This window comes from Eptesicus fuscus, chromosome 12, assembly GCF_027574615.1.
Source record: "Eptesicus fuscus isolate TK198812 chromosome 12, DD_ASM_mEF_20220401, whole genome shotgun sequence".
NCBI classification, from domain to species: Eukaryota; Metazoa; Chordata; class Mammalia; order Chiroptera; family Vespertilionidae; genus Eptesicus; species Eptesicus fuscus.
The window spans coordinates 20,760,655-20,773,572 of NC_072484.1; the positions used below are offsets into that span (position 1 = coordinate 20,760,655).

General features: G+C 42.7%; 1 protein-coding gene across 7 annotated transcripts in view; it reads right to left on the reverse strand.

Annotated features, from left to right (window-relative positions):
• Positions 1 to 8,865: 8,865 nt before the first annotated feature.
• Positions 8,866 to 12,918, reverse strand: part of NDUFAF5 (NADH:ubiquinone oxidoreductase complex assembly factor 5) — a 38,398-nt gene continuing 34,345 nt past the window's right edge. For 3 of the 7 annotated variants that reach the window (XM_054723809.1, XM_008141102.3, XM_054723810.1), the window contains 3 exons: positions 9,804 to 9,887; positions 9,143 to 9,225; positions 8,866 to 8,971 (listed from right to left, as the gene is read on the reverse strand). In XM_054723809.1, coding sequence (XP_054579784.1) covers positions 8,879 to 8,971; positions 9,143 to 9,225; positions 9,804 to 9,887 — 260 coding nt within the window. In that variant the 3' untranslated portion in view covers positions 8,866 to 8,878. Of the gene's footprint in view, positions 8,972 to 9,142; positions 9,226 to 9,803; positions 9,899 to 10,987; positions 11,449 to 12,074; positions 12,171 to 12,918 lie in introns of those variants that run through there. The other 4 variants (XR_008557622.1, XR_003617357.2, XR_008557621.1 and 1 more) reach the window with 4 other exon arrangements.

The following is a 12,918-nucleotide window of genomic DNA, read 5'->3' on the forward strand; positions in this document are numbered from 1 at the left end:
CACACTCCTCACCCAGGAATTGGGTGGAATTCCCTTGGAGTACCCATAGATGGTTCCAGTCTCCTGGGATAGAAGCTAAAGGGTCCAGATTTCTATCTCCCCTGACAGGCAAAGAAGAGGAGCCCAGGCAGGGTGGGCAAGGAGAGTGAAAAAGGCCCATGACTCATCTTAAAGGTCAGGCTTGAATCTCAGCTCTGGCTAAAATATAGGAGCAAGGGCAATGTGACCCAAGTTTCCTGTCTCAGCTCATTGTTCCAAGTAAATATGAGCAAGGCCTTTGAAAATATGAGTGGTTTAGAGCATTACTGAGACCTCTCTTAGTGGCTGTTTCCTTGTAACACTAAAGTTTTGAAATTACCATTTATTTGTAAAGATCTAAGTTCTTAGAAAAGGAACTCTTTTCACCAGAGGGTCTAAGGGTGAAGGGCAGAAGGTTTATCCTCCTAGTATTCATTCATTCATGTATTCACTTACTTATTCACCGTGTTTCCCAAGAGCCTACTCAGTACAAGCCACTTGTCACTGTATATAATTTGCTTTTCACTGGTATTAAGTAAGTAATAAGTGCTACGTGTAAGCACTTAGGACAGTGTCAGGTCCACAGGAAGCACTCTGGGTTCTCTACTACTACCTTAATTCATTAATTCTAAAATTTCTTTCCAAATTTTAACATTTCCAAAATTAGGATACACTCAAAATGAATAGCACTTAGATTTGAAGAACTCCTGTATTTTTATTTGTTCTGCTCCATTTAACAGGAAGCCCCTGAATGGCTGAGGCTCTTTCATCATTACACCCTAGCACCCCAGCACCTAGCACCATGGCTAGGACCTCGCAGTGCCCAGTGAATTGGTGGAATGATTGCAAAAAGGAAAGAAGCCTTCCCCAAGGGCGCCCCCACCCCCACCGCACATAGACTGCATGTCACCTCTCTCCTCTGAACTCACGAGGCCCTTCAGTCAGACCTCTTTTCTGGAGTATCTCATGTTCTACCTTGAACTACAGTTGAGTGCCTGTTACCGGACACCATTGAAATGAAGGCAGGGTCCCCGCCCTATTTACCTGAGGATCATAGTACCCTATTTGGCACAGTGCCTTCACTAAGAGTCTCAAAGTACTTTTAGTTGTAAGAAAATACCCAATGTCAGTTTCACTGTGGTCTCCAGTGAGCCCAGCTGTGAGCTCTGTCAGGGCAGAAAGTAAGTCAGGGGTGAGGAACTTTTTTTCTGGCAAGGGCCATTTGGATATTTATAACATCACTAGAGGCCCGGTGCACAAAATTTGTGCACTGGGGGAGGTCCCTCAGCCTGGCCTGTGCCCTCTTGCAGTCCAGGACCCCTCGGGGAATGTCCAACTGCCAGGTTAGGCCCGATCCCTGGCAGGTCTAAGCTGATAGTCGGACAGCTCTCTCGCAGTCCAGGACCCCTCTCTCCTTACCACTGCCTGCTCGCTGCTCCTTACCACTTGGCTCACTGCTCCATAGCGCTGCCGCGGAGGCGGGAGAGGCTCCCGCCACTGCGCTCGCCAGCCATGAGCCCAGCTTCTGGCTGAGCCGTGTTCCCTCTGTGGGAGCACACTGACCACCAGGGGGTTGCTCCTGTGTTGAGCGTCTGCCCCCTGGTGGTCAGTGTGCATCATAGCCACCAGTCATTCCACTGTTTGGTCAATTTGCATATTAGGATTTTATTATATAGGATGAGTTATCTTAAGTTGTATTTCATTCATCAGAAAATAAAGTCTAGGTAAAGATAAAGTGTCTTTTATTAAAGGAGCATTCACTCTTAACCGAAGAGCATTAGAACAAATCTCTTACATTTGAGAGCTATTTGGATTTTGGCATAGAGGTAAAACAGCTCTCTGAGGTCTTTTGACTTATTCCTTTTAAAAGCAGTATCTGTTTACTAATCAATTTACTCGCGTAAGCAAGAGCAACTTTTACATAGGACAAATGGTAAGCTAGCATCACAACAGCAGTCACTAATTCTTGAAAGCCTCTCTAAGATTCATTCTCTCTGAATAATAACAGCTAACATATCATGCTTATTATATGCCAGGCACTGTTCTAACTAAATGTATTAACTCATTTGTTCTTTACAACTGCCTTCCTGAGAGGATACTGCATCATCTTCCCTCTTTTACAGAAGACGTTGAAACTGGGTCAAGTAGCTTTCCCAAGACCACACAGCCAGGGCAACTGGTTCAGAGTCCATTTTCTTGACCACTGCACTGAACTGCCTTGACAAATTTCCATAAACAATTTTGCAGGTGTGTGGATACTGTAATTGAATGTAGGTTTTCCTGAAACTGTTCAAATTATTCAATGTCTCTGCAATGCCTAGCATTGTGTAGAGCTAATGATTCCCAGGACTGATTCAAGATCTTGCAAGATGCTTCCTGATAGCTTGCTGGTCCTTAGGTCTGGAAGATGCCATAAAATATAGGCTCCTCCGGCAGATTCACAGCATGAGTGCCAATCCCCAAGGAACTGAACATTTAGCTGAAGAGGAAGAACTCATGGACAGGAAATGATGTAAAAATAATGCTGAAGGAAAGGGAACTAACAAAAGTTCAAGATGGTCTGGGACAAGAAAGCAAGGTGAACTTGAGCTGGACTTAAAGAATGCCTGAGCTTAGCGTAAAAGAGACAAAGACTTGGGAGGGCAGGCAGCTGCACAAGGACACATTCAAGCACAGGGCTGAGTGTGTGTGGGAGACCTTGGATGGAGTCACCTGTCTGGCTCCCACAAAAAGGTTGTGGCAGGAGGGAGAACACAGAGGAAAAGACTGGTACTTCACAGAAGGCTTTGACCTCTAGAAGAAGGCACCGTAATAAAATTGTTAATTGCACTAGCTTTGTCACATGCAGGACTGAAGTCACATGCTGGCTGACATTTATTTATGTGACTTTGGAGAACTTACCTCTCTAGGCCTGTTTCCTCATGAAAAATGGGGATAATGGTACTGTTAGCCACCTTAGAGGGAGATGTGAGGATGTGACAAAGGCTTGGCACACTGCCTGGCAAGGGTGTAGAACACGCTGAGCTTTCAAAGGAGGGCTTTACCAACTCATGACATCTTAGGAGACGTTAAATAAGCTGCATCTGAGAACAATGAGCGCTCAGCTAGCTTCTCAAGAAATGATGCAGACAACCTGTTTAGAGATCCCAAAGGACTTCCCTATCTATTTCTCCACTTGGTCCTCCAGCCACCCGAAGCCTGAGCATTTCCTTTTCAGGTGGGACTTAAGAGTCAGAACCTCGTCACCCAGAAGAGTAACTGGGAGCTTTCAGCAAAATTCAGGGACGCTTACCAAATGCTAAATGCTCGGTGCCTAGAAGAAAATGTCATCTTCCATGGAAAATGTAGAAGGCAGTCCACGCTGCATATTTTAGGTTCTAGAGCCCTTCACTATGTCCCATATACTTACAGCAGTAATGCATGCTGTACCCCTTTTGTGGACTAGGGAACCCAAGGCTAATCAGTGTTCACCTCAAACCTTATCCTCAGATGAAATTCAAGTGAACTCTGAAGGGGGAAAAAGTTTCCAAAACATCAACATGGAGTCTAAGAGCATGTAAAGATGGGAAAGGAACCCTGTCTCTTCCGTTCCAGGACCCAAGTCCTAGGATCAGACTGAATGCTGCCGAGATCATCCAGCCCAACGGCTCACACCATAACATGATAGAGGGGTGTCCCATGCTTCCCTCAGTGACAGGGACTCCCTCCCAAAGGCCATTATTAACCAAAATGGGAAGGTGGGAAAGTTTTGTTCGAAAAAGCCCCTTAGGGATTGGAAGGCAGGCCTGTGGCCTCCTTTGAGACTGAGCACCAAACCTGTAATTTTAGATGAAAACCCTGAGGCCAGAAAGATGGATTCGGCCTCAGCCTTGGGCACCAGCAGGGCCAGGACTAACCCCAGACCACCTGACTCCCAGTCCCTGCGCTGCCCTCTATTTCCAGTGTTTATTTTGGCAAATACTGGCAGATCCTGTGGAAACTTCCTCCCCAATCTCCTATTCTCAATCTAAGCGTAAACACAGTTTAGATTGGAGCTGTTCCCGATTATTTGTTTGCCAGGCTGGCTCTGTCACACCTGGAACCACGTCCTGAGCACTCACGAGATTCTTGTACGACGTGTCTGGAGATTGGACGGACTACATTTGCACTTTGAAAGTGAAGGCTGTTTACCTGTCTTGTGTCAACCATGGCTAGCAAGACAGGATCAACTCTAGTTTTTAAAAAGCCCCTCTTTAAAAAAAAATTTTTTTTAATTGATTTCAGAGAGGAAGTGAGAGGGAGAGATAGAAACATCAATGATAAGAATCATTGATCAGCTGCCTCCTGCACGCCCCACACTGGGGATCGAGCCTGTAACCTAAGCAAGCATGTGCCCTGACAGGGAATCGAACCATAACCTCCTGGTTTATAAGTTGATGCTCAACCACCGAGCCATGCCAGCAGGGCAAAAAGCCCATTTCCACAGCATCATGCACACCTGAGAGTCTGGTAACACGTGCAGTGTCAACGGTCCATCCTGACAGCCAGCTGTCAGCCACCCAAAGCTAATGCAGAGGGAAGTGACTGAGGAAACCATGCAGTTGCTTAGCTCACTGAATTTTCAAGGCCAGAGTGTTCTCAAATTCTCTGGTTTAATTTTGGACAAGCCTCATCAGGCTTCCAGAAAATTGATCCTAATATTCCTAGGAAGTGAAATTTGAGGTTTGCTAAATATACCTTGGAAGGTTAGTTCTATTTTGAAATATCATGGACTCAAACCTCAAGGTAAGAGAATCTCAGGGCCAGTATTCCCTGAAACAATGTAATATGGTAGTTAATATTGGCTTTACATAATTTCAAATAAGCAAGCTATGTTCTATACTTGAAGTACCAATGCCATACATGCTAGGCACCCAATTGTTCCCAAAGAGAGGAAATTAGTTATCTATTACTGTGTTTACAAATTACTCCAAACATAGTAGCTTAAATACAAACATTTCTTATCTCAAAAAAAATTTTTTTCTTATCTCAGTTTCTGTGAATCAGAAATTTGGGAGGTTAATCTGGGGGTTCTGGCTCAGGGTCTCTCCTGAGGTTGCCATCAAGATGTCAGCAGGGATCAGTCACCTGACAGATTGGGGTTGGAAGGTCTATGTCCAAGATGGCTCATCCCACAGCGTGGCAGTCCTCACCCCTAGGTGCGCTCCACTGTGCTGCCCGAGAGCCCTCTCAGAATGGCAGCTGGCTTTCCCCAGTGAGCAACCCCAGACAGAGCAGGGAGGCAGCAATGCCTCTTATTAACAGAAGTAACACACTTCCACTTCCATATTCTATTTGTTGGAAAGGTGTCACTAAATTCAACTCATACTCAAAGGGAGGGCAAGGAAGTTCTACCTTTTAATTAATTTATTTTTATGTTTGAAATAGTAGTTTATTTGCTTTTTTCCTTTTTATTGAATTTATTGGGGCTCCACCTTTAAGAGAGAACCATGTCAAAAAATTTGTGGATAGATTTTAGAACCACCACAGACACCAGGAACATTCTTTCCTTATCTGTTAACAACTTACCAGGGCTCAATATACCTTCCATTATTTTCAAATTAATATTTTAAATCAACAAGATAAAAATCTGTCAGATATCCAGGCAGAGAATTCAAGTATATCAATTTCTGGAAGGGCAGGTCCACTTACTGTACGTTTTCTGAAGGTAAACTTCACATTATTAATGAAACAATAATAAAACACCCCCACCTCCCAAAAGTTCATAACGTCTCTTCTTCAGCAAAAGAGGCTAAAATAACTTATCTATATATATAAAAGCCCAGTAACTGAACGGTGGAACAACCAGAATGACAGTGCGCTATGACACACACTGACCACCAAGGGGGCAGACACTCAACACAGGAGCTGCCCCCTGGTGGTCAGTGTGCTCCCACAGTGGGAGCACCGCTCAGCTGACCGGGATGAGCAGCACTCCAACAGCGGGCTGATCCCCACAGGCCACGCCCCCCACCAGCGCACAAATCCATGTACCGAGCCTCTGGTGAAGAAATAATAAACACTGCACCAAGTATCCTTCTTTCTCCCAGTTATCAATTAATATTCATTTCTTTCCAATTGGATTCCTTACTCAGAAGCCAATCCATGGTAAAATACTTTTATCCCTCCTTACTTAAGGGATACATACTGAATATAAAAACTGTACAATACAGGCCATACCAATTCCACCTAGTATATAAAAATGGTACTAAAGCCAGCCAGTGCAGGCTCAATCCCCAGTAGGGGGCATGCAGGAAGCAGCAGATCAATAATTCTCTCTTATCATTGATGTTTCTCTCTTGCTCTCTTCCTCTCCCTTCCTCTCTGAAATCAATACAAATTAAAAAATTTTTTTAAAGGTAAGCTCAGAAAAATTAATTTCCTGAAGGTTCCAAACAATTAAAGCTTAATACTTCAAGCAGACATTAACTTAATTTTACTACTTTCACCCATCCTATATAATAAAAGCCTAATATGCTAAGTGTCCAGTCAGTCATTCAACCAATCAAAGCATAATATGCTAATGATATGCTAAGGCTGCTCAACCACTCACTATGACGTGCACTGACCACCAGGGTGCAGATGCTCCTACTGGTAGGTTAGCTTGCTGCTGGGGTCCAGCCGATCGAGACTGAGCGAGATGGGCTGGACATGCCCTAGAGCCCTCCCACGGTCCCTCCCTAGCTGGCCAACCTCCCACCTCCCTCCCTGGCCCCGATCGTGCACCGGTGGGGTCCCTTGGCCTGGCTTGAGCCCTCTCGCAATCTGGGACCCCTCAGGGGATTTCAGAGAGCTGGTTTTGGCCCGATCCCGCAGGCCAGGCTGAGGGACCCCACTGGTGCATGAATTCGTGCACTGGGCCTCTAGTGTTAATAAGTGTCCTCAACTAATTGTGTTTATTTTTCATTCCTTTATTTAATTGTATTTACTTATTTTAAAGAGAAAGAGAGGGAGAGAGAGAGAAACATCAAATTGATGTTCCATGTATTTATACATTCTCTGGTTGATTCTTATACATGCCCTGACCAGGGATCAAACCTGCAACCTTAGCGAACTGGGATAACACTCTAAGCAACTGAGCTATCTGGCCAGGGCTTTCCTTTTTTAAAAAAAACAATGGAGCTTATTTTTGAAATAGCTCAGTGTAGATTCCTCTCCAGCCCCACCCCACCATCCACATGTGCAGTTGGCATGAAATAAACAAAAGTAATATCCTCAGTAAAAACTTCATGATTTATAAAGATAAGAAGTACAAGTCTCCCTCCTGGTTTCTGCCTACCAACTGCACCCCTGACAGACATTCAAACCCGATGATAGACAGTCCCTTTCCTCAGCAGTAACCACATATGTCTGCATTCTTCAAAAACAAACACGAATGCCTATAAACACATGTCCTTTAGGGAACACAGACACATGGAATTTATCTGTTCCTCAGTCACCAGTTTGCACTTTAATACACAGGGTTTTGGTGGGTGTTTTTGTTTGTTTTTGTTCTCGTCTCCCTTTAAATTCTGAAAATTAAGCTAAAAAACAAAAACAAAAAACCTTTCCCAAATTCTACTTCCTAGGTATTCTTTACCTTTGTGTTAAAAACAAAAACAAAACAAAAAGACTACCAAGAGTATCCCAACTTCTAATATTGATGAATTTCTTAACTGAAGAGAGCAAGAACAGTAATTTCTTTTCTCTTACAAAACTTTGGCTTTTTAACTTAGTCTTCCCAAGGATGTGTTTTCTGCATAATTTAATTCAAATTTAAAGGAATATCTAGGAGTACAGGGTGAGACCCAGCCCCTACCCAGGAAGAGCTTAGTGCTTGTATGTTGGAGGGAGGGAGGCGGATGGGAGAGGGGCAAGTACTGTAAGATAAATTACTAAAGCTGAAGACCTGGGACCTGGCCCGGTTACGTGAAAAGGACAGCCAAGTGCTCACCACTGACTGGTACAAACAAACTCGCACTCCTGTGTGCTTCCCAGCTTCCTCCCTGCTTCCTTCTATGACCACCTTCTTCCCCCACACTATGCTGTCTGAGCTTAAATGCTTCCAAATGATTGTGATTGCTCCTAGTGGAGTTGGATTAGAATAACAGTGCCAAAGGGCTGAAATGACAAAGGAAAGTCGAACCACAAACAGCACTTTTTATCACTGTGCAGACACTTTTATGTGTGATTTTGCCTCTTCAATTATCCTAAGGAGGGCGATGGGGGTCCTGCTCAGATCCTGGAGGTAAAAAAGAAATAAGATTCAAGTTCTGATGCTTTAAACAAGTGAGGAAGGATCCAATAAAGGTACACACTCTTCTGAAGTGAAAAACTACCTGATAGCTCTGGAGAATACATAAATCTCTGTTCTCTTCATGACAAAGCGACAGTGTGACAAATAATTTTGCCTTAAGTGTCTCACAATAGTCATTATAAAAAGTCTGTTTTTATTCTAAATAAGCCAGAACACCAGAAAATCTACCAACTTGACCTTCCCTCATTTCCATTGCTATGGTCCTCTTATAGAAACAACAGGTCAGGAGAAAAGAGGTATAAAATGTCAGCATGTGTAATGTTTTTTCATCAAGTCAGCGATTTTTATGTGAACGTATTTGTGGATTTTTTTGGAGAAATATCTTCTTGCTTTGGGGCAGAATCTGCAAATAAGGCACTCAAATCACTAGAAAAGAGAAACCATGAGAAACTGAAAAGGTTACTAAAGATAGTTTTAGGTTATTCTAAAAGTCTGTTAGTAAATAGCTAGTATATTGCTTCTTGCTTCAAACTGTAATAATTTTGGATGTGAAAGTTACCCATCTCGGATGAAAATTCTGGACCACATTAACATTGAATAGAATATTTATTGTGACTTTTTCCCCTGTGATATAACATTGTTTATTTTTCCGAGCTCTCCAAATGACACAGTTGCAGAACCTCTTTCAGCTGGTCTTGCCTGAAATTAATGAGAAAGATTAAAGACATCAGAAATAGATAAATATGTAGTCCTAATGAACCCCTTCATGCTGTCTTGTATTGAAAAACATCCCTCACCCTAAGTAAATAAACAATAAAGAGCAAATGGAAACATAAGCCCACTAAGAAAAGTGATTGGTCTTACTGTTACCTGTGAATCATGGTATTTCCATCCTATCATGTAATAGATCTGATATGTGGCAGGCACCGAACCATCCTCATTTCTGTACATTTCTATAAAGACAGACAATGGTTAAAGTCTGAAAAAATGCCAGTAGGAAAAATAATCTGCTCAACAAAAGTTGTATCCTCCAAAGAGAATGGATAGTAGGAACTTGTGGGATTCTGAAAATGCCTCCTGTGAAAAACCCTCGACACCGGAGAAGCTGACAGTAGGGGAGGAGTAAGAACTGTTTGGAAAGTGATATGGAGACATGGGGTCTGAGTTTGGAAGGGAGGACAAGAAATCTGATGGTGCCCGGCTGGGGTGGTTCAGTGGTTGAGCATTGACCTATGGACCAGGAAGTGACGGTTGATTCCCGGTCAGGTCACATGCCTGAATTGCAGGCTTGCTCCCCAGTGTGGGGTGTGCAAGAGGCAGCCAATCAATGATTCTCTCTCATCACTGATGTTTCTGTTTCTCTCTCCTCCCTTCCTCTCTGAAATCAATAAAAATATATTAAAAGAAAAAAAAAAAAGAACTCTGATGGTGCTTAACAGAAAAGGAAAAAGCATTGGCAACGTTAAGGGATAAAGATGACAGGGCACATTTCTCAGTGAGTCCCGGGTGACGGAAGGGCCGGCTCCCTTACCTTGGTACACCGCCGCAGCCGCCAGCATCGTGTCTCGGTGCAGAAGAGCTTTTCTATTCCAGGCACAGTTACTCTCACCCATTCCTAAAAATACACTATAGGCAGTTGGAGATAATACAGCAAAAACCCTGAGCAGCTCAATCAATACCACAGATTTACTCTTATCTCCTCCAACAGTATACCATCATGCTCTAACAGTCATGCAAAACATCCTAAATAATCTCATTTTTGCTTTCAGAATGTAGCAAGGCTTCTTAGTGATTCTAAGGCAAAACTACCTAGAGCGTCTGGATGTTAAGACAGTGAAGAAGTCAAATTTCAGGAGGCTCGCCCCATAGCACACTTTACTTGCCGGAAATGTTCTAAAGTGAGCCAGTAGGGCCCTTGGCCGGGGGGCTCGGTCAGAGTATCGTCCCATAAACCAAAAGGTTTCTGGTTGTGGGTTCAATCCCTGGTCTGGGCATGTATGGGAGGCAATCGATCGATGAACCCTCCTCTCTCTAAAGTCAATAAACATATCTTTGGGTGAGGAATGAATGAATGAATGAATGAATGAATGAATGAATAAATAAATAAGTAAGTAAGTAAGTAAGCAAGCAAGCCAGTTGGGCAAAAAGCAAAGTGAGTGGCCCTCCCAGTGAGCCATTAGGAGTTGCCAAGTGCCTTTCGAAGGATGCCACGTTATGCCTCTTTGAGCTGCTGTTCAAAGGAGGACAGGACACTGTTACAATGCCTCACCCCTTCAAAGCCATAAATGTAATATGATCATGAAACCTGGAAAAGGGCTCCGAGACTTGTTAGATAATACCAAAGCTAATGTGTTTTCAGATCTTACAATACTTTGCTAGTCCCGGATTAGGAAAAAATTAGGTACATTCTTTTCAGGGGCACTTTCCTTAATGTTTTAAAATTCACTTTTAGATTTCTTTCTTTCAAGTTGATAGCTAAAAGCTACATTTGATTTTTCCTAATGCATTTACTTAAATAAAATTACTTTGTAAGGCTACATTTTAAACTAGTCTCAATATTAAAAGGATTTCAAAAGCAAAATCCTTTATATTTATTCTCTATCTACTACATGACTAGAAATCAGCTTCTTGGTTTTGTTTTTCTACATTCACAAAAGAAACCAATAAACTTTTCAACATCAATGTTCTTTATTAGTTTAAAAATAATATTCCAAGTTTTCAATGCCCTTATTGAAAACAATCAACAAATTTGCTGTACTAAGTAAACCTTTTTCTTCTCTCCAACCCTAAAAGGCTCCTATTATTCCCTAAAATAATGAATCTCTAATACTAAAAGCAATGCCCCACATCCTGTGAGTATAATAGCCCAATTCATGAAGAACAACAGACAAACCAGCGGATTAATCACCAGGAAGAAAAAGGTGGATGTCAGTCTTGCAGTCATGAAGCAGCTAGATGATCTCAGAGCAATGGCTCTGGGTCTTTAAGGTAGTCAGACTAGAGGATCTCCCGGGCTTCCAATGCTGACATTTTGGACCCATTACATAATCTAATTTTTAAAACATTCTCCTACATAGTGAGTATCAACTATAGGTAAACTGGGACTCATACTGGAAGAGTCTATTGCTGATGATGGTTGTGGTTTCCATGACTGACGATTAGATAACAGGTAGCACCTGTGAAAAACAGGTTTCAGTTTTTAAATGTAAATATTTAATGCATTTCTATGAAATGCCTTCTAACTAACTGTTATTGGGATCTGCTAATTGAGATTACTAGTGATAATGCTCTTCCTGAAGGTCTGACCTAGGCATAATGCTCTTTCTGATACAGAAATTCAAGAGCACTAATACGCAGCATGGCCAGCAACTCTGCTGCCAGGGCAGCCCACCCCTCACAGGGACGTGCATAGCCACCCTGAACCTCCCTCCTTGCAGAAGCGCTGTGATGGGCGCAAAGACTGAGCGATCAGAATCCCCGTTCTGACCCTTCCGTGACCTGGAGCAAAGTCATTTAATCTCTACTAAACTCAGTTTTGTGATCTTCAAAGTGGAATGATAACACTTCCTAACACTTCCTGATGGGCCTTTACTGAAGACTACCTCGGAAACACATATGGGGACTCCTGAGCAGCTCTGCACTTTGGTATAACAGAAAAATCTGGAAGGAGGTAACTGATTAAGACTCTCACAGTGTTTTTAAGGTTAAGTTCAATTGTTTATTTTTTAAAAATCTGATTTATTCCAGTTTACTAGGAAAAATACTGAGTAATGTCTAAAAAAATAATAATAACTGAACTTACCTTAAAACTACTGTGATAGCCTCCAAAATTTTTCATGCATTCATCACTGATATACAACTTGTTTTGTAAAGTTAGGTCAACATTCTTGACTTTTTTCTGTGAATTAATAATAATGGCAGCTTGAATGAGAAACACCACAACCATCAAGAAAAAAATGTATAATGCAATGTAAAATACCAAAAAACAATTTGAAGGTAGCACCATCTTCCAGCCTGCAAAGCCGCACACCTGGAATTCTCCCACGCTTCTCTCTCCTCCATTCATCCCCTGACCACTTCTTCCTGTCTCAGCTGCCTCTGACCTCTCATCAGGAGGGTAGTCAAGAATTCAGGATCTGAATCAGGCTGCTACACTGGGTTTAAACCCTGGCTCTACCACTTACTAAATACATCACCATGAGCAAGTGACTTCTCTTTGTGCCTCAATTTCCTCAGGCAGAACAAGAGAGGTTAACTCTGGTAGCTCTAGTCTCATCTTCCTCATAAATATGCTCATGAACATAGCTGCAGGGTGAGCCCTCTGACACACTAATCTGATTGTCTTTCCTCTGTGCAAAATTCTTCCCAGACACTACCAGGCCCACCTGAGAAAATCTAGAAGCCTCTGATGGACTCTCCTGCATCATTTTCCATCATCTCCCCATTCTACATGTCCAAGCAGTACTGGATTACTGTACAGTTCCTTAGTTAGAGAAGTGTGTGCCCTCTTACATCTCTAACTTTACACAGCCCACTTTCTTGGCTTGGAATGCAATGCCCGCCACGCCCCAAGCCTGCACCCACTCCTTCATTCTCCTGGCAAGCCCATTTAGCTGAGGTGCTGCCTCTTCTGCAAAAGCATCCCT